The 22212-nt window shown below is 38.8% G+C and overlaps 1 protein-coding gene across 5 annotated transcripts in view; it reads left to right on the top strand.

Annotated features, from left to right (window-relative positions):
• Positions 1–22212, top strand: part of COL12A1 (collagen type XII alpha 1 chain) — a 117077-nt gene that overhangs the window by 58929 nt on the left and 35936 nt on the right. For 4 of the 5 annotated variants that reach the window (XM_058734492.1, XM_058734491.1, XM_058734495.1 and 1 more), the window contains 17 exons: positions 1332–1468; positions 2559–2688; positions 6462–6601; positions 6869–7001; positions 7132–7158; positions 7499–7641; positions 10319–10448; positions 10874–11013; positions 11449–11578; positions 12829–12971; positions 14325–14454; positions 15029–15171; positions 16850–16979; positions 19306–19425; positions 20720–20866; positions 21628–21744; positions 21937–22083. In XM_058734492.1, the coding sequence (XP_058590475.1) occupies positions 1332–1468; positions 2559–2688; positions 6462–6601; positions 6869–7001; positions 7132–7158; positions 7499–7641; positions 10319–10448; positions 10874–11013; positions 11449–11578; positions 12829–12971; positions 14325–14454; positions 15029–15171; positions 16850–16979; positions 19306–19425; positions 20720–20866; positions 21628–21744; positions 21937–22083 (2187 nt within the window). The remainder of the gene's footprint in view (positions 1–1331; positions 1469–2558; positions 2689–6461; positions 6602–6868; positions 7002–7131; positions 7159–7498; positions 7642–10318; positions 10449–10873; positions 11014–11448; positions 11579–12828; positions 12972–14324; positions 14455–15028; positions 15172–16849; positions 16980–19305; positions 19426–20719; positions 20867–21627; positions 21745–21936; positions 22084–22212) is intronic. The other variant, XM_058734493.1, reaches the window with a different exon arrangement.

Raw genomic sequence — 22212 nt, 5'->3', positions numbered from 1 at the left:
CAATAGATAATACAAGGTAGTGTAAAGCACGTGGACTCCTTTGTGGTTTGCACTTTTCTTGAGTTATTGATCAGTCCCTTTTGTGTTTTTGGTTTGTTTCATTGGCATTCAGGTGCTTTTTCTTGAAAAGGACAATGATTGCACTTAGGACCCTTGCTTTTCCTGGGTAGAACTTTTGTTTCATGCTTGTTGAGGTGGTCATGTTGGAATAGATGACTAGGTTTAAATTTGAGTCTCAGCCCACATTTCTAAGGAAATTAAGAAGTTAGAAGGAAACTTCAAGGGGGAGGGGAAGTGATACAGAAGCATGATAAGGCAGAAAAGAGAAAGAGCCCTTGAAAGGTGGGACAGTATAAATTCATTGACAACAAATAATCATTTTTTATATATTAGACCCTGTTTAGAGCTGGTGGTGGTTTTGTAGAAATGAGGTAGTGGCAGATGGAAAGAGTGGGAAGCCAGCTAGGGATTGGAGATAGGTGTTCTCAGAGTGTCCGGAGAGACGATGCAAGAGTCATAATGGCATGAAAGGCGAGTGTGGTCATGGATTTGATATGGAACTGGAATACAACAGTGGAGGAAGGGAGGACACAGAGATGCAGAGAGACAAAAACATTGAAGGGAAAAAGGTGCAGAAACATGGAAGTGGAGGGTGACGTTCAGGAGGAAGGATGTACAGAGTTGAAATGAGAGACAAAGGAAATTGGTCAACGGGCAGCTAGAAAGTGAGATCTGTCTAATATATTCTTTGTTGGTATCCTTAGCCCTGTTCTTTTTAAGGTAAAGTTTTGTTTGACTTGGCAAAAAGTTTGTCATTTTGATTTTCTTGTAACCATTTATGCTTCTGTGGATTTTCTTACCAGCTTACCGGGTGCTTAATTTTGGCCCATCTTCATTCTTTATTCTCATAACCATTTGTTTTTCTATCCTTTTCTATTAAGGGACCATAACTTTTTCAATTTTGTTTTCTATCCTAACTGATTTAAATATATGATAAACACAAGCTGCACATTTATGCTGAATTATGATATATTATAGCTGAATAGCAAGTAAGATCTTATTAAAATAGTGTGGAAGGAAGTCTGCATATAAAAGAGAAATTATAATTATAATAAAAATTTTAATTTATCATATTTTTAAAGATCCTTACTAAGAAAAATTGAGCTCTACCTAGTAGAATCATAGTATGTTTATCAGCATAGCTATTTTTTAAAGTTATTTTGCTGCACACTGTTAAGTTTTCTGCAAACAACTGCTTGAAAACGTGTGTAAATGCATGAGAACTCTGTGGTGAGAGCCACATCAAAACCTCATTTCTCATGCGTCTCCAGTGCCTTTACCCAAACCTCGAGATCTGAGACTCAGAGATGTGACTCACAGCACCATGAATGTGTTTTGGGAACCCGTGCCTGGAAAAGTGCGTAAATATATCGTTCGCTACAAAACACCAGAAGAGGATGTCAAAGAGGTAAGTTGAAGACTGGAATGGATTTGGAAATATTTGTTTTCTGTAGGTTTAATAAAAGAACCCAAATAAGTATAGAGAACAGCGTGTTTGAATACTTGTAACTTTATTAATACAGTATTGAAAATTTGTTATATTAATAAGGCATTTTTTGAATACTTGATGATATATTGGACTGTGTTGCATTTAGTTTGGAAATGTTTTGTTGTGTGATATTGATCTCAAAATCATTATCCCTTAAATGGATAGAGTCGTAGAATGTAGATGGTACTTCCTTCTCATTAAGATGCTTTTTATGGTAACTCTGCATTCTATAAATTACTAAAAATATCATAATAATGTTTCTAAAAATAAAAGCTAGCAAAGGATGCAGGAAAGAAGAGGGGAGTTCATCAGATAGTAGGAAGATAGGGCAATGCAGCAGGACTGAGAGAAAGGGTAAATGTATTCTTAGAGGAGGGTCCTTTTGGAGGTGAGCGTTTTTGAAATGATGTTGGGGCAGAGATCTGTTTTGATGACAACCTGATTCAAGGTGGGAGCAAACTGAGGGCCTTCACTAGAGAATGGGCTTAAAACTTATGTGTGCTTGGGGGCGCATTAATGACATTTTTGGTAGATAGAAATAGTTTCCGTAAGCACTCACTTGTTGACTGTGCTGGTCATTTGGATTACACTAAAGCTAATTTATACATGTGTACACATTCATTTCATTCTAAGTTTCAATTTCAAAAGAGGCACAATGACCAGTGGGCCTCACAGGATTCTTGTGCATAACAAATGAGGTAATGCACAGGAGAACATTTCTGAAAGAAGTAAGGCAGTGATACAAAAGGAAACAGAGAAACTGTCGTTGCAAAATGGTTAGGTTGCTTGAATCTGTAGAGAGTCATTATTTACCAAACCCTAGTGTCAATATATTTTTCCACATTGGAAGCATTTAAACTGTCTCTGGTTCCTGGACTCTTTTGCATATTAGAAACCATTGCTATTTTTTGTAGCATAATTCTTATGCTCTTTTGCTAAGAGGTACAGTAAACAACAGAGATGTTAAAACTATACTCTTCATAAAAATAGTTCCACTGCTCTATTACAGGTAGAAGTAGACAGGTCAAGGACCAGCACCCCTCTCAAAGACCTGCTCTCACAAACCCTGTACACAGTAGGGGTTTCTGCAGTGTATGATGAAGGGGAGTCTCCCCCGGTGACTGCTCAAGAAACTACCCGTAAGTTGTGATCATGCTTCCTTGATAATTGAGAAACAACATTACATGACTGTGTAACTGAACTTATTGGGTCATTTTGTTTCTTAGTACAAATTTTTTTGAATATTTGTGGATTTCCAGATTGCTTTTTATTTATTTTCTGCCCATCTTCTACCTTCATGTCCATTCCTTTTATTTTTAAATTTATTGTGTTATTTTATTTTTTCAATTAAGTTTTTAATTTTTGAAAAATTAAAAAAAATTTAATGTTTTATTTATTTTGAGAGAGAGAGAGAGAGACAGAGAGAGAGAAAGAGAACGAACAGGGAAGGGGCAGAGAGAGAGAGAGGGAGAGAATCCTAAGCAGTCTCCATGTGGTAGCACAGAGCCCTACGTGGGGCTCTAAGTCCCCTGAGAGATCATGACCTGAGTTGAAATCAAGAGTTGGACGCTTAACCAATTGAGCCACCCAGGCACTCTATTTAAAAATTTTAAAAATGTTTTTATTTATTATCTAAGTTTTAAATTTTAATTCCAGTATAGTTAACATACAGTGTTATGTTCAGGTGTACGATATAGTGATTTAACATGTCCATTCCTTCTATGATACGTTTATCTTACTATTATTCTATCAGCCACTATCATTAATTCATCTTCCAGATACTCAACTGGTGTGTGTGCGTGCGTGTGTGCATGTGTGTGTGGGGGGGTGGGGAGGAAGTATATTCTTGATGTAAGTTGGCCATTTTCTCTGGGAAAGTTGTATTAGTTATCAAATATTTTTTGAAATCTTACTATATATAAATTGCTATCAGCGGTAACAAAATATAAAATCTTTGCCTTCAGTAGTTCATGATTTCATTGTGGAGATAAGAAAAAGTAATTGACAATGTAGGGGCTCATGTAAGGAAGGTGAGGTAAGCGGCACTCAGGTTGCGCACTGTCGGGTTTCAGAGGAAGGGGAGGCTTGCACGGTGGAAAGGCAGGGGAGATGCAGGGCAACCTGCCCTGGTCCCGTCTCACCTGCTCCATTTTGTTGCTGCTTCCAGGGATGTCCGTTTCTCCCTCTGTCATGGTACTTGCATAGTATTTAACCCAATTATTTTTGCTCATTAATCTTTTTCTATCTATTCTGCTTACCCCTCCTCCCCACCAGTGAAGGCAGAGACATACTTCCTTTGTACAACTTTGCATCTCCAGTGCCTGGCACCGTGCTTAGCACATAATTTCCTTTTTTTTTTTTTTTTTTTCCAACGTTTTTTATTTTTTATTTTTGGGACAGAGAGAGACAGAGCATGAACGGGGGAGGGGCAGAGAGAGAGGGAGACACAGAATCGGAAACAGGCTCCAGGCTCCGAGCCATCGGCCCAGAGCCTGACGCGGGGCTCGAACTCACGGACCGCGAGATCGTGACCTGGCTGAAGTCGGACGCTTAACCGACTGCGCCACCCAGGCGCCCCCATAATTTCCTAATCAAATAGCGCTTAAGAAGTTGAGGTCTAGGGGGGCATGTGGGTTGGTTGAGCATTCAACTTCTTCTCAGGTCATGATCTCATGGTTTGTGAGTTTGAGCCCCACTTCAGGCTCTGTGCTGACAGCCTGGATCCTGCAACATGCTTTGGATTCTGTGTCTCCCTCCCTCTCTGCCCCTACCCCGCTCTTTCTCTTTCTCTCTCTCTCTCAAAAATAAATAAACACTAAACAAAATTTTTTTAAAAAGTTGAGGTCTAGAGCCGGTCTAGTTCCAAAGAAATATAATGGGAGCTACTTCTGAAATTCAAAGTTTTCTAGTAGCCACATTTGAAAAAGTAAAAGGAGGGGTGCCTGGGTGGCTCAGTCGGTTGAGCGGCTGACTTCGGCTCAGGTCATGATCTCGCGGCCCGTGAGTTCGAGCCCCGTGTCGGGCTCTGTGCTGACAGCTCGGAGCCTGGAGCCTGCTTCAGATTCTGTGTCTCCCTCTCTCTGACCCTCCCCCTTTCATGCTCTGTCTCTGTCTCAAAAATAAATAAATGTTAAAAAAAAGTTGAAAAAGTAAAAGGAGACAGAGGAAACTAATTTCAATGTGTTCTATTTAACCCAATATGTAAAAAGTGTTGTCATTTTAATATGTATCAGTAAAATAATTATATTAATACTTCTCATAATTTTTTTTCCTATACTAATTATTTGAAATCCAGTATGTATTAACTTTATACTTACAGTATTTCTCAATTGGGACTAGACATATTTCAAGTACTCAGTAGCTACTACTGTATGGCTAGTAGCTTTGACAGGAGACACCGCAGGTCTAGGTGGATGCCCCACCTCATCCAGTAAGGTACTGCTGGGATCAATACAAATCTGGAACATTTGCTTCCTGTCCTGTAACTCCCTCACTAGAGGCCCCAAAGCTTCTCCTTTCATACCTAACTGTCTATACAGGATCAGGGAGTCTGGTCAAATGTTACAGCCTACTCCTTAACATCAGACAGTATCGACTTCTGCTTTTCTTATGTGATTGCTGCTAGCAATCTCAGCTGTCTTCTTGGCATGGTTCTTACCTGGAAAGGGTAGTGCCTGGATGGGAATATCAGTGCATGAGAGTAGACAGACAGCTCTGCATAAACATAACAGGTGTAGTAAAGAAAAAAAGTCAGGAAAAAAAGACTAGTGGAAGGGGGTAATTTAGTAATTACTAAATCAATACTTTCAATGTGTTTTTAATCCTTAAGACTTCCTAATACCTTTTAGATATATTGAAAGTACATCCTTAACATGTGGTTTGCTTTGCAGATGTGCTTATGAAAGTGGTGCCACTCAGTATCTCATTGGGCCTTTTCACTGTAATTATTAGAAATAAATTTTTGATGGGTCTGGATTTTGTGTAGTTGGCTTTGGTTAGTAGCGGGTAGAGAAATAATTGAAAATGAAAGCTCATAACTGGAGGCAGACATTCCAGATTCCTTGTGCCTGGTCAATGGAGAGGCTTTTTTTTTTTTTTTTTTTTAATTTTTTTTTTTTTTAACGTTTATTTATTTTTGAGACAGAGAGAGACAGAGCATGAACAGGGGAGGGTCACAGAGAGAGGGAGACACAGGATCCGAAGCAGGCTCCAGGCTCTGAGCTGTCAGCACAGAGCCCGACGCGGGGCTCAAACCCATGGACCGTGAGATCATGACCTGAGCCGAAGTCAGACGCTTAACTGACTGAGCCACCCAGGCGCCCCTGGAGAGGCTTTTAATTGGGGTTTCAAGCAGTCATTAGCACTCTGGGGTTATTCCTGTCTCTGGACAGAGTGAGTACAGTCTGCTTCACTTATCCTTAAGATAGACGAGTGTTTATCAGAAAACCTCACGCATGGATTACTTAGATCATTACATTTCATAGACTATGATGGCCCATGCACTCTCAGATAATTATCTACCAAAGTTTAGGTTTATGTGTATTGCTGTGTGAACAGGTCCATGGTTTTCACATGTAGATGTTCAGCTTTCAAATAGGACATTGAAAAAAAATACTTGAGATGCAGAATGATTGAGAACCAGTGAATTAGAAGAGTATTACTAAAAGGTACTTTAAAAAATATCACCATTTTAACAGAATACAAATAGCAACCTATTACATCCATGTAGTGTTTGCAGTTTTCAGGGCTTTCTCTTACACTATCTTTCAAATGAACTGAACTGGTAAGATACTTGGTTCTAAACAATGCTTTCAGCCAGTGTCCCCATGTCCATGAAAGTAAAACAAAGTAGTTTTATTATATTGTTTGTGGATCACATTCATAGACTTGGTCCTGCTTTATCTCATGATAGGTACTGTGCCAGCACCAACAAACCTAAAGATTACTGAAGTAACACCGGAGAGTTTCCGAGGGACTTGGGATCATGGAGCTTCAGATGTGTCCCTGTACAGAATAACCTGGGCACCTTTTGGAAGCTCAGACAAGATGGAGGTAGTGTTAGCTCTCTTCCTTCCTTTCTCCCTTCCGTTTTTGAAAAACATCTTATTTCATTATAAGGAATCTTGTTTGAAGCATGTATTACCTCTATTGCCAGAAAAGCATCCTTTCTTATTAGTGACATTTGAACTCTTGGGATGCAACAAAGCCAGAATGGCTTTGTAGTGGCTAAATAATGTCAACCAACTTCCATTGAGTGTATGATGTACATGGTGACTTAATTTTGTGTGGGTTTGTTTTTTTTTTTCCTCTTTCACTAAGACCATCTTAAATGGAGATGAAAATACTTTGGTGTTTGAAAACCTGAACCCGAACACTCTTTATGAAGTTTCTGTTACTGCCATATATCCTGATGAGTCAGAAAGCGATGACCTGACTGGCAGTGAGCGCACACGTAGGTGTTCAGCTTTGAAATAGGACCTTGTTATTTTAAAGTTAATTTAAAAAATAGAGCTATGGCTATATTAGTAATATTTCCCCAAATTCTGTTTTGTTTTTTTTTGTTTTTGTTTTTTTAATTTCAGCACGTTTGATACCCTTAACAACACAAGGTAAGAGTTTAATTTGCTGAGCCATATGAATGACAAATAATGAATGAATGAATAAATGATGAACAAATGAATGAATGAAAAATACCATGAAATCCACTGCAAAGAGATTTTCTGCTTTTAAATTGCAAGGCATCGATTGAGACCTATTTTTAAACGTTTCTTAAAAAACTGCTTTATTGCCATTTGTTAAGAAGTCATTTAAGATTCAATGGCCATCCTTTATGGGGGTCAAATTTAGTCCTAAAGTTAAAAGTATACTGATTTCCTTGGTAATAGTGATTATTTGGGGAGGAGGCCTTGTTCTGTGAGCTTACTCTGTTTCTCAACAATCTTTTTTCAGCTCCAAAAAGTGGCCCACGAAACCTTCAAGTGTACAATGCAACATCTAACAGCTTGACTGTTAAGTGGGATCCCGCTAGTGGTCGTGTGCAGAAATACAGAATTACTTACCAGCCTTCAACAGGAGAAGGCAATGAGCAAACGGTAATATTTTTGAAAAAAATATAACTGGGAAAATTCTACCTTTTCTCCTCAAACTCTTTTCGCCTCTAGTGTTTAGTCATACTTACTACTTTGAGGGATGCAAAATTTATTGTATTGAATGGGCTTATTTGACTCCATTTGCGATGGGAACTCTGGACATTCTCATGAGAAGCAAAAATTGCTTTTCATGGTAGGCAGCCTCACAGCATCAGACATGTGCCTCATGCATGCACATTTCCCTTAAAAACTCTTAGCGCTGGGTTATCTATGAAGATTTATAGATTTTTAAATTCTATTTAGATTTTTAATCCATATTTCTCCAACTTAATCAAATACTGAAAGTTTGCCAAATTTCTGTTATTGTAATTTTCTTGTTTTTGCATGTGATAGATATTTCCTATATCTGGAGTTTCCAGATCTAGGCTTCTGTTCACCTAATTCATATTATTTATTATTTTTATATTTATCCAAATAGAGGTTTCTGAGAAAGATGATATTACTGTAAACAACCTTCATCTTTTTTATCTTCCTGGTCTTCCCTGATTTAACAAAGTCCTTGTCCATTCACTTCGTCTTTTTTTGAACCTTCTCCACCTTTGCTTTGTGAAATATGTGACTAGAACTGCACGTAGGTCAGAAGGCACCATGATTTTTTATACCAACAGGGAGATGCTTCCTGATTTATTTCAAATGTCTCTTTTGCTGTATATGGTCCAGCATTTGTTGACATAATTTTGGCTATAACATTTCCTCACATAGCCCTATAGAGAGATAGGAGTTATTAACAGTAAGTCACCGGACTTGCCGAGATCCAGCAAATGGGTCTTACCCCTTACCAGTAGAGATGTTAGATGGATGCCAGAGGTGGATGCTGGCAGTGGTTAAAGGTGTGTGGGTAAGGTTTTCTGATACTGCATATTAAGTGGGTTTAGCTGAACTGGAACCCTTCCAGTCACTGGCGTGACTTTTGAGTCAGTCTTTTGAGGTTTCCATACAACTAGTCTTAGGCAGTATTTTTGGATAGAAATTTTGTCTACTTCAATTAAGTTTTCAATAATAAACTAAATACCAACTGTAATCAACTGGCTTTTATAGAAAATAAGAAAAGACACATTTGATGAACTGATAATTTGATGTCTGAAACAGGACTTCTTGAGGTGCTTGAGTGGCTCACTTGGTTTTGGTTATGGCTTCATGGGTTCAAGCCCCACATTGAGCATCGGACTCTGTTCTAGCATCATGAAGGCTGCTTGGAATTCTCGCTGTCTCCTTCTCTCTCTCTCTCTCTCTTTCTCTCTGTATCCGTCTCCCACTTGTGCTGTCTCTCTCAAAATAAATAAACTTAAAAAAACTCCAGAACTTCTTTTGTCTATGTCAGGCCAGATTTAGGTAAAACTTAAAAGCAGGTGAAGCTTGTCTTCAGCATTTCCCTCCCCATTTCTACTGTGTCTCAGAGGTTTGATATAACTTGAAGGAGTCTCATAAACTCACCCTCTGGAAAGTATTAAATGATAATCCCTCAAGGTTTGTTATTCTTAGGAATATTTGCATTTCACGGCTAGTCCATGAAATAAAGTAATGAATCACTGATACTGGAAATATTTTGTAGAGTTGGATGGGAGAAGTAGGACATGCCTCTGCTTACCCATCAGGCTTGTTCTACTAAGTGAATGCCTTCATATTTGTTAAATATCAAATGGTTTGTATGGATATTGATACTTCTTTTCTCATAACCTCAAATATCCAATTTACTAAAATTAGCCACCTCATTCAATTTGCTCATATTGAGGATGACTCGTGTTTCATTGAGGTTTTTTCTGGAATTCAAAGAGTTGGTGGGTGGTTAAGTGGGAAACATCTGGACCATACTAGAGCATCCAGCCATCCAGATGTACACTCTTTGTGGGCAGCATGCCATTTTCATGTGATTTTAATTAGTATCACATAAGTATTTGAATTCGGTAGACTGTTAACAAATCATACAAATTTTCTTTCAACAAGATAGCTAGATGGCCTTAAGCAATGAGTAAAAAACTTCAAACTCTGTAATTGGAGGAAATTGGGAAAGCTTCATACCTCAAGCCTGGTATCACAGAGCTGGCTGGGAACCCTGGCCTGAGAGTGACCTGGCAAAGGGTCCAGTCACGTAGTTTACACAGCTAATGCTGTTAGAATGGCACTTTTGGGGCGGGGGGTAGGGGGAGGGTGGGGAGGAGAAATTCCAGTGCTTTAGATCTTTTGCTGAATCATTTTAATGTGTTTTCTAAAGCAAATAAAAAACATCTGTAAAAAAGTAAAAATACTAGTGAATGGTGTGGAGCTTCTAATATTAGGCCGTTCTTTGCTATCTGAAAATTCCTTTGTAGCTCACTTATGATCAAAGCCTTTTTGGGGAAAGAGCTATGAAATGTGCCTTGGACGAAATTTTGCTGTGCTGGCAGCAAGTTGAAATATCTTTTTGAGGTCACCAGTTTAAGGCTTAGAATGTTCTTTATGATTTAAGGTGCACAGTTTACACTTCAAATTACACCATAAGATATATTTTAAACCTTCACTGTGGTATGTGTTTCCAGATCTTGGCAAGGGTCTCAAATAGCTCCCCTGTAGAAAGAGCTTTCTCTGGCAGATCAGTGAGATGGAGAGGACGTGACTAACACTTATCCCTGTTTTGCTTAAGACCACAATAGGGGGACGGCAGAACAGTGTGGTCCTGCAGAAACTGAAGCCTGACACTCCTTACACGATCACTGTGTCCTCCCTGTATCCTGACGGTGAAGGAGGTCGGATGACAGGAAGAGGCAAGACCAGTAAGTAAATCCAGACTCCTGTAGCTTCTTTAGTAGCTACCACTGGAACAGAATCACATCTTTATCTGGAAACAGCGAGTGACACAGTTTTGCTAATCAAATTTTAAAATGCATCGAAAAAATGATATTAATTGCTTATCCTTGCTTGGAGTTTTTTGTCTCTGTTTATGGAGAAAGACATTTATTACTTTCTAGGACTGAAAAAGAAACCACTTTGGGGCCAAAATATTTTGTGGAGAGGAGTCATGTGTACCAGATTACCAAAGAAATTCTTTTATTTATTCACTACTTCAACAAATATTTGTGGGGTGCCCATTATGGTGTCTCTGCTGTATTCAAGGTGCCTGGGAAATATCAACGAATGTGCATTTTGAGTGTGCTTCGTAGTTGGGATCATACTGTCATGTGATTTCTGTGCATTGCAGAACCTCTGAATACTGTGAGGAACCTCAGAGTGTATGACCCTTCTACCAGCACCTTGAATGTTCGCTGGGACCACGCAGAGGGAAACCCTCGTCAGTACAAGCTCTTCTACGCACCAACAGCAGGTGGTCCAGAGGAACTGGTAATTACATCCTGTAGCGAAAAATGCATGTTTATTTAAACTGTAGCTGAATGAATTCAAAGTCGAGCTAAAAATGTTAACCAGTTTGCTTTAGGGCTGAGGAAGTTCATATTCATTTAATAGAACTCAGTAGAGGGTAATAGATTGCTGCCTTAGTGCCAGGGTGATAGGAGGATTCTGGGAGGTTGAGCTGGGGGAAATAATTATTCCAGGATGTTCTTCTAAAGGGGGATCCTAGGGTGAGTGTCGGGGTCTAAAAAAGTCTTTATAACCTCTTGTCACAGTTCATATGGGCACATCTTTATATTCCGATATTACAGAACTTGCTTCTTGACTTGATCTTGAGTTAGTATTTTGAGTATTATATTGTTTGATGTATTGTTTCTTTTACAAGTTTTTCAAGTCAAGTGCTTTATGTTTTATTAAAATCTTTAGGTACCAATCCCTGGGAATACGAATTATGCCATTCTTAGGAATCTGCAGCCAGATACCCCATATACTGTTACAGTAGTTCCTGTTTATACTGAAGGAGATGGAGGACGCACATCAGATACCGGAAGGACATGTAAGTTGAGAAGGAAGGAAAATTGTAGGTTTTTCATTACAAATTTTGCTTTTCATTATAAAGGCCACATAGGCCTGTTAAAAAATTTTGGAAAATTCAGAATGATAGAATAACTACATAACAGGTACCTGCTATTTGTCTTCCAAACACCACCAACTGCTAACATTTTTGCATATGAAATAACAAATTTATAATGGCATTCTTCTGGGGTGGTAATTTCAGGACTTATAAATGTGAATATGATCATCAGTATGCTATTTTAGTCATTCTCTTTCACCGACAAAAATTGATTTTGCTTTGCTTTGTGCTTTATAAATCTGTATGAAACAGTGTTTTGTAATTGGCTTTCATAGTGTGAAGTGTTGAAATGTGTTTATCACATACTTGATTGCACGTTTCTCTGGTTTGCTGATGAAGTGCTTTTGGTCGTCAAAAATCTGTGTGCTTTCATTTGCTGTTAACATCTTGTGAAACCAGTTTAAAGTGGTTTTACTGTGCTTTGTAGTATTGCTTACTGGCTTTTGTGTATACTAATAAATAATTTCTTTGGCCTTAAAAATATACTTGCTGATGGCTAAAAGGAAACAAGTATAGATGGCTTCTTATGGTGAGAGATTTGTGCTCTGGAAAGATGATGTGATTAGCTAAAGTAGAGTTTGGGGTTAATACATGGATTTAATTTGTATGTTTTTCTAAGGCCCTGTTGGGGAAGTTAATTGAGAACTGAGTGTATCTTCTATTTCTCCCTCTTTTTGACTTTTCTCTTAATCACAGAGCACCTCAGTAGCTATTTCTTGAATGAAGAAGGGTTGGATGAAAGAATGAATGATTGAAACCAGCCAGCTGAATTAGATAGGCTTCATAGCTGTTGTCAGTTTGTACTTAGAAGGCAGACACTACAAAATTCCTTTTCTGTATCTCCATTATCTATGTTGGAAAACCAAAGTTTCTTTTCCAGTTTTGCCTCCCTTGTCCCTTGTCCTTTTATGGCCAGCCCAGTACTACTGCTTGTACTAGCTTGTTTTTATTGGCAACAGTTTTGCTTCCATATAGAAAAAGGCCATAATTGGCTAACTTAGACTAAATTTGGATTTGGAGGGTTTTAATCTGCTTTTGTGGGTAGATAATTAGAAATTTAAGGAGGACAGTATTTTATCCTGTTGCAGAGTATAACTCCCGAAGAAGCGATAACAAAAGTTTGACCTACATAAACAGACTTAAGAAATATGTGTTGGCTTTTTTTTCCTCAGTGGTGAGAGGGCTGGCAAGGAATGTCCAAGTGTACAATCCTACGCCAAACAGCCTAGACGTCCGCTGGGACCCTGCGCCGGGGCCCGTGCAGCAGTATCGCATCGTGTATTCTCCTGTGGCTGGCACAAGACCGTCGGAGTCTGTAAGCAATCTGGTCCTCTTCGAGCTCAGTAAAAGAGCTGTGTAGACTCTACTGCACCTCCTGCTGTGGCTGCTGGGCCAGACGGATAAGCCAGTTATTGGAGTGGCACCGAGTCTCATGCAAACTTCATTTCCTGATGAGCTTAGTCTTGTGTTTGTGTCTTGTTTGGTAGCCTGTGTGAATGCCAGCCACAAACATGACCATGAATAATGCTTAAATGATTGCACCTAATGATTTAAGGCGGTGTACTAAATTTAGGGTTAGTTAGCAAAGATGGATTTTGGGAAAATACAAGTCAGCTATATGAGTTAAATACCCCAGTAATAAATGCAAATCATTAACAGACCTTGTCAATATGGGCTTTTGTTGTAATGTAGAAATGTCTGTGTTATGAAAATATCTTAAAGTTTGCCTTCACTGGCTCTTACAAGTTGCCCAGTCTGTTTCAGTTCACAATACTATTTAGTTTTTTTTGTTTTTGTTTTTGAGAGAGAGATGAGAGGGAGTGGGTGTGCACATACACGTGCAAATGGGGGAGGGGCAGGAGAGAGAGAATCTTAAGCAGGCTCCACGCTCAGCACAGAGCCTGACTCAGGGCTTGATCTCACGACTGTGAGATCATGACCTGACCCAAATTCAAGAATCAGATGCTTAACTGACTGAGCCACCTAGGTGTCCCCTATTCAGTTTTATAAGTAGATTGATGATGTAGAAATCTGAAATTAGTAATTTGAATAGAAATAGTATCAGAACACCTAGGGAAAAGTAAATTTATGGACTAATTTATGGACTAAAGTAAAATTATGGACTAATTTACGTCTTTATAAAAATGGACAATGGCGGTGAACAAAGATAGACAAATGATTTGCATGTCTCTGTATATGGTGGGACTTACTTAGGCAACATTGTCCTTGTCCATTTTATGGAGTAGCTCTCGATTTTAATGCAAAATCTCTCCCCTACTAGTGTGTGTGTGTGTGTGTGGGGGGGGGGTCCCTTCTCTTATGTGTGTCTAACAATCAGGATGCACTGTGGGTAACTACCATGAGCCCTGGATTTGAAAATCTTTATAGTAAACATAAATGAGAGACAACTGAAGCTACTAAGGGTAGTTTAGCATGTTTAGTAGTTTAGTATGAGCTAAATTTTTTTTTTTTTTTGGAGGGGGAATTTCTGAGGATAAATTGTATCTGATAGTGTGGCTTTGCCAGATCTCATGAGGAAGCATAGTGGTTGGCTTCTGACGTGCCTGGGCTCAGCTTTTAATTATAAATGTTATTATGTTGACTAATAAAAAACTTGATAAGCATTTGAGCTGTTGTCAAGCAGAATTTGGCATTTCCTCCACTCCAGATGGTGGTGCCAGGGAATACCCGCACGGTGCACCTGGAGCGGCTGATTCCGGACACACCCTATTCTGTGAACATTGTAGCTCTCTACTCCGATGGAGAGGGAAATCCCAGCCCTGGCCAGGGCCGAACGCGTGAGGCAGAAATCCTTTCTCCACCCCCTTCCCTTGTAACTAGGTTGGCAGGGCTTCTCCGAGTGAGTGAGAAGTGGGAGGTGGGTGCTGAGTGAGAAGTGGTGAGCACTGTCTCCACCTTTGCACAGACGAGAGTAGTCCTGGGTATGTGGTTCTGCCTGGGCATCCTCACGTTCAAATTCCAGGCTAAAGCTCTGGGCCCATGACTGCTGTCTGTGCTGAGGGAACTTCATTCTGCCATTTTCTCATCTGGGACCTAAGTTAAAGAGGAGTTTTTCTCTTCTTCTGCCTTGCAGTGGATCTTCTCACCAAGTGGGCACTTGAGAGATGTGAGGGCTTGGCTTCTATGTTTCATTAAACAGGAGGTGGTTTATAGTAGTTGAAATAATCCCTTTCTCTCCCAGTTTGTATATTTAGTTTCAAACATAAGGGAGTAAATACCCTAAAGAATGTGAGGCTTCCCCAAGTAACTCCTTTGTACCTTTGTAAAATTATCCTATGTCCCTTCTGCCACCCCCATGTCTGCCATGCTCACAAGTGGGCAACTAACTTTATTCTATTTTTATTTATTTAGTACCACGAAGTGGACCAAGAAATATGAGAGTCTTTGGGGAGACAACCAATAGCCTCTCTGTAGCCTGGGATCATGCTGATGGGCCGGTTCAGCAATACAGGATCATTTATTCTCCCACTGTTGGAGATCCAATTGATGAATATGTAAGTTCAGTTCTCATTTATTTGAGCATTTTATAATCTCTCACCTGGCAGGGGGGTGAAATTAAGTTGTTTTTTTTTTTTTCCTTTGAGAGTGTACTGTGATTACAGCTGAGTCCTTGACTCTTGGGTGACAGTCACATTTGTTATGACTTTCTCTGACACAATACTGGGAACACCCAAATACATCTAATGTGTCTCCCACGTTAGGGAGAGTCAATGTCTTTGGGCTCATTTTGTTCAAAAGACAGATTGAAAAGTTGTCTTATTGCATGAAATACATATTTCTAGCCACCTAATTTTGTTCAGAACTAAGTCTAGTGAAACATGATACCTACTATTCTGAGCTACCTAAATTAATGTCCAAATGATATGATCCTGCAAAGCCTATCCTTTCTTTAAATCTGATTTCTCTACAAGATGCCCCTTCAGTATTCCAGTGCTAACTGATGCCTCTTTTCTTTAAATTTAACATTTTTTGTTGCACTTTGGTTTTGGAATATAATATGCTGTCAAATTACCTGAAAACTTTTTATGTGTCACAGTGTCTCTCTTGAACCAGATTTAGGTTTCTTGTAACTTCCTCACAGCCCTCACCAGGCATATCCATTAGCTATGGATGGAAAAACTTACCACTTTTTAAAAAGTTTAGTGGTTAATTGAAGTGATAGGTCAATTGAAGATTACATAAAATGTTGATTATAAAGCAGCTAGGTCTGTGGTTTGCAATCATTCTGCCACAGACCTTCTTTGATCACCCCCCCCCTTTGTTATCGTCATGTTCTATTTCATCTTTTGAACTTGATATGTTAAGCTTTAATTCAGACACCCATTTTTATTTATCAGAAACACATGCAATTGTCATTTAGAGTTTCCGATCAAAATGAGATAAGCAGTATTACCACACTTAGTTTGCCAAAGCAGAGAAGCTCGTGCTTTAGCATTTATTCAGCCTTGCATTGGACAAATGGTCAACTTCCCTCCTACTTTCTGAAAATATAATTTCTTCACCCAATTCACAATTCAGGGGACTCCATGCTGGGAACCACTGGCATAAGCAGTGCACATTGTTTGTAGAGGTAAAGCATAGGGTTGGAAGAGAGATAGATATATCTGGTTCATTTCCTCTTCACGGGGGTAGTTGAATGTATTTTCCATTTCCTGTTTTTTGTCTTTTCCGCCTAATTAGTATCAGCCAAACTGATATCCCTGAGGGCAGACAAGGAGTCCATTTTTGTTCACCAAAGAATTCCCAGCAGCTATTACCATTCCCACAGTGGCCGCGTGGTGGGAATTTGCTGCGGGAGTACATGAAAATGTAACACACATGGATGAGAGGTGGAGACAAACCTTGCTGCATGCTGCTGACTGCCACAGTACCCAGTAATGTGCACCGAGGTGTTGTATGTGTTCTTACCTTTCATCCTCACCATTTCCTCCACGATTTTTCTGCTTAGTCACAAGGCTGATAAATGGCTGATCTGGGATTTGAGCCCAGATCTCTCTGACTCTAGAACCACTCTCCTGCCGCTGCACAGAGGCAGTGTAGACCTTGATTGAGCATTGTGCAACAAAAACAAAGGATGAAGAAACTGTTACTGTTTATAGAAATACATAAAACAATGTTGCCTTTTGATCTGGAAGCTCTCTAGCTGATAACTTGTCATTTAACTTCTTATAGACCACAGTCCCAGGCAGAAGAAATAATGTAATGTTGCAGCCCCTGCAGTCTGATACTCCATATAAAATTACTGTTATTGCTGTTTATGAAGATGGAGACGGTGGCCATCTAACAGGAAATGGAAGAACTGGTAACTGTCTTCATCCTTTTATAATCTTTAAGTTTTTCCTTTACCAGTACATCCCAAATATTACATTAATACTGCATTAACATTTATATTAAACATTGAATTTTGTCAAAATGATATGGAAATAGAATTTGTATTTTAACTTTTTAAAAGTCCACTAAAAGAAGAAAAAGAGACAAAATCTGCATATTTTGCTTTGCTTGACATAGTTTTGTTTCTCCTTTGGAAAACCATTGTTTCTCTGAATAATGGTTTAGTTTGTGTGGTATCAGTAAAGGATGTAGCTGTTAACTCAGTCAATTTAGTATCAGCAAAAAACACTCTATCATGATAAAATGTTAAGTCATAAATAAAGAAGCAAGATGATTGGTAATCATCTCTGTCTTTGCAAATTTAGCTTTTTTTTCCTGTAGTACCAAGTAATTTACAGAAAATTATTAGTGTTCGGATCCCTTTTTTTTTTTAATATATGAACTTTATTGTTAAAATGGTTTCCATACAACACCCAGTGCTCATCCCAAAAGATGCCCTCTTCAATGCCCATCACCTACCCTCCCCTCCCTCCCACCCCCCATCAACCCTCAGTTTGTTCTCAGTTTTTAAGAGTCTCTTATGCTTTGGCTCTCTCCCACTCTAACCTCTTTTTTTTTTTTTCCTTCCCCTCCCCCATGGGTTTCTGTTAAGTTTCTCAGGATCCACATAAGAGTGAAACCATATGGTATCTGTCTTTCTCTGTATGGCTTATTTCACTTAGCATCACATTCTCCAGTTCCATCCACGTTACTACAAAGGGCCATATTTCATTCTTTCTCATTGCTCGGATCCCTTTTCTTTATTTTTTTCTTTTTTAAAAATAAAGTTTATTTGTTTTGAGAGAGAGAGAAAGAGAGAGAGCATGCAGGGGAGGGGCAGAGAGAGAGAATTCCAAGCAGCCTCCTCGCTGTCAGTGCATAGCTGATGCGGGGCTCCTGACCTGAGCCGAAATCAAGAATCTGAAGCTTAACCAACTGAGCCACCTGGGCTCCACGGTGGGCCACTTTTACAGCTTACACTGGTGTCAATTTCTTATTGTTTAGAGCAAAGGTCCTCCAAGTTGGTTGCTCCCTGAAATTACCTGAAGAGCCCTAAAACCCCCAGAGATACTACTGGAACTGGTTTGAACTGTAACCTGGATCCACTTACGTTCTAGCGCACAGCCGAGATTGAAAGTCATTGGTTTAGCATAAAGGCAGGCTGGGCTATATAGGTCTGAGTTCTGTTACCGGTAAATATCCGTGTTCCTCTTTCCACTTCATTCCGCAAAAACCTACTAAAGTAAATGATTTCAGGTTCCTTGCTACACTCAGTTGCCCAAACACTTCAGTGCTTAAACAATCTTGACATTACAAAATTTGGGGGAGGCAACATTTGAAAGCTCCCAAGAGAAAAACACCTATAGAGTTGTTTTATCTCAGCCTCTCAAGGCCAGGAATTTATATATTTATTGATACTTATTGTCTGCAGGACTGAGTCAATGGAGTCTCAGTTCAGCGACTTGACAATTTAAATTGAACAACTTTTCATTTTTCACTTTCCCTTAGGTTTTAGAATACTTTCTGGTACTTTTCTTGGGAAATGGCATATTTTAGAATTTTGTGCTTATGAAAATATAAAAAAAAAATCTTTACCAGACTTAAATTTTCAAGGAAGTGCCAAAGCCATTTCCAGTTTCTCTTGCAAAAAAAAAAAAAAAAGTGTTTAAGTTGAATCCTTTATAATATATGTTATGTATCTAATAATATAAATAAAAATAATGCAGTAACTACTCAGCATGCTACCTAACAGCATTGGTTTTACAGGGTGTGGAGTTGGAGGCAGTACCCCTGGAGACTTGACTTGCTCTAGGTTATGATGGGGGAGGATAGAAGGGTGCTGGGAAAGAACGTCATTTTGGTCACCAGCTAGCTGTGTGGTCTTGGGCAAATCAAATCTTATTTATGTGATAAGGTGGTTGGACTAGAGAGTTTCTAAAATGCTTTTTGGCTCTAACAATCTGTAATGTATAACAGGCTACAAATAGTATGAGATCTCTTGTATTTTCTGTTAATCTGCATTATATAGCCTAATAGCTCTGGGAATCATCAGTTGCTGGGGCCATTTGAGTTACTGTTTGAATTTGGAAAACTACTAAGTTTCCCGTTGAACGTTTCACAGCTTTGAAATTGTTTTCTGGATGAGGGCATCTTATTAAATTATTGTCATGGGACCGCACAATCAATACTCATAATGTCCTATGCTCTCCTTGCTTGTCAATGAGAGGTCAGTAATGTGTGCCAATATTTGTTTGCAGTGGGACTGCTTCCACCTCAAAACATACACATCTCTGATGAATGGTATACGAGATTCAGAGTATCCTGGGACCCTTCACCCTCTCCGGTTCTTGGATATAAAATTGTGTATAAGCCAGTGGGTAAGGAAATACCTTTATTGTCATACAAATGCATTAAAGAGTTTATTGTTTATGAGGGAGCCTTTACCGCATCCTCGGTGATTAGATTCTCTTGAGAGTTTGGTTGTCACATCAAGTCCTCTCCCACTAGAGGCAATATTTTTGGAAATAATGTTCTAAGCCTATGGTCTGAAGTGTCATTGTTACTATGGGTGCAGATGAGACTCTCCTTATATTGCATGATTATAAAGTTTGGTCTGGTTCATAAAATGACGCAAATGGAATCTGTGTTCAGATATTCTATACGTTATTATGATTGTGAAATAATGCATATTTAATCAACATAAACTTCTGTGTTTTCCCATTATGTCAAGGGCATATGCATTTTAGTTTATTCCTGACAGGCTTGCTTTCAACTTCCCATTAACATTTACATCTAAGTGGATATCACCTTGATTAAGTGATTTGTTATCTCTGTTTCTATGTTCTGCCTGTGTGCTTAGCAAAATGGAAGAAAAGTGCTCTTTGTACCAAATTTGCGAGGGTATCGTTCACGCACCCAGAAAGGGTGTGAGCTATGAAAAATAAAGGAGAGAGGGCAAGAGAAAGGAAATGTGAGATTCGAGAGAGAGAGCTTAAAGGAGGAGAAGGTGTTGCTAATTGAGGACCTTCAGGAACCAAACTCATGGAATAAGAACCAAGATAGAATTTCTTTTTTTTTTTTAATGTTTATTTTTGAGAGAAAGAGAGTGAGCAGGGGAGGTGCAGAGAGAGAGGGGGACAGAAGATCCAAAGTGGACTCTGTGCTAACAGCAGAGACCCCTATATAGGTGGTGGGGCTCAAACTCACAAGCTGTGAGGTCGTGACCTGAGCAAAAGTCGGACACTCGGCTGCCTGAGACAACCAGGCACACCCCAAGATAGAATTTCTTAAATCATCTCTATAACAAATTGGAAAAATGTTAACTGAGCACCTACTATGCACAAAGCACTATGCTGCCAAATTGGGGCTTAGAGAAGAGGCTTGAGGGGTCTAGGGTAGTTACTATCATTAAAGGAACATTGATTACAAACCTACTACATTCTAGGTACTGTGCTATGTATGCTTTGATTATAAGAGGGTGAAGAATTCAGTTTCTGCTTATAGTTTTGTATTCACCATATAATGAAACATGTGCTACAGTGAGCAGGTGCATAAGGGGCTGTGGAATTAATGGTGTTCCTACCATCATTTGAGTATAAGTTATTTGATTTTAAGGAAAATTTGAGACTAGTAGTGGCATATTTCTATGTATTTTTGTGATTGTTCTTAAAGGTTCCAATGAGCCCATGGAAGTTTTTGTTGGAGAAATGACATCATACACGTTACACAATCTCAATCCCAGCACCACCTATGATGTGGATGTTTACGCTCAGTATGATTCTGGACTCAGTGTCCCCCTGACGGATCAAGGCACTACATGTGAGTGACATATCTTTTCATGGTTGTAAGAAAGAGTGTGGTGCAGATTGCCAGGTCAGCCTGTTCTAATTTCATTTCTTCTTAACATATGCATGTTTCCTCAGCATTAAGGAGGTGGCCCTTTGTTGTCTAGCCACACAAATATATAAGTAATATAATTGAGTATACAAAAATGTATGTGATATTTTTATTTCTGGTAAAATATACTTTGAATTTTGAAAGATAAAAAGTATAGAAATTATGATTTTATCCATGAATTATCTGTAAAATTAGATTTGGAATGCCATGTAGTTTTTTTTTTTTTTTTTGACATATGTGATGTTAAAACATATATTACTTAAATGATTGATTCAATTGAAAATTTTCACAGAAATGCCATGATTAATGACTTGGCCCAAAGATAGATTTTGTGGTCACCAAGTAGTTAATAACTATTTAAGGACTTAGAAGATAGCCTTTTAGAAAAATTTCTTATTATTATTTTACATGAGATGTCTTGGTTCTTTGTAGTGTCCTGACTATGTAGAATTTCTTTCCCTTGAGAACTAGTGATAGAACAGGAGGTCTGTTTTAGCTGTACCACATTTTCCTGTATGTTTCTTGTATGTTTCTTACAAGGAAACATACTAAGAACATAGGCATTTGTTTTTCAGCTACAGTGGAAGTTTTAAAATTGTGTTTTGATTAAAAGTATGCATTTTTGTCTTTATTCGTGAAGTAAATCTGTTTTTCCTTTCTTTCTTTTTTTTTTTTTCTTGTAGTGTATTTAAATGTGACAGATCTGAAAACTTACCAGGTCGGGTGGGATACGTTCTGTGTTAGATGGTCACCTCACCGGGCAGCCACCTCCTACAGGCTAAAACTAAGCCCTGCAGATGGTATGTGTGTAACACCAACAAACAAACAAACAAACAAAAAAATTAAAAAAGAAAAAAAAGGACTGGGCACAGAGTAGCAACATTTTAAACTTCAGTAATGGAGATGCTATTTTGTCTACAAAATTATATATAAAAATGTCTTTACATATATTTGATGGTGACACTGGCATTTTCCTTTGTTGTCATAATCAGGAACCAGAGGACAAGAAATTACAGTGCGTGGATCGGAAACCAGTCACTGCTTCACTGGCCTTTCACCAGAAACTGATTATGGTGTCACTGTTTTTGTGCAGACACCAAATCTTGAGGGACCTGGAGTCTCTGTCAAAGAACATACCAGTAAGTTTTTGAGTAATCTGAAAGTCTCTGTAAGGTGTCAGAATAGAATGTTCTACGTGTGGGAGACTTTAGTGGCTCCGGTGTAGACACTTCTCCCTTTGGGCAATAGTAATGATTGGAATGATGGCA

This window comes from Neofelis nebulosa, chromosome 6, assembly GCF_028018385.1.
Source record: "Neofelis nebulosa isolate mNeoNeb1 chromosome 6, mNeoNeb1.pri, whole genome shotgun sequence".
NCBI classification, from domain to species: domain Eukaryota; kingdom Metazoa; phylum Chordata; class Mammalia; order Carnivora; family Felidae; genus Neofelis; species Neofelis nebulosa.
Note: the sequence above shows the minus strand (reverse complement) of the source record. Positions and strands in the feature narration are given on the sequence as shown.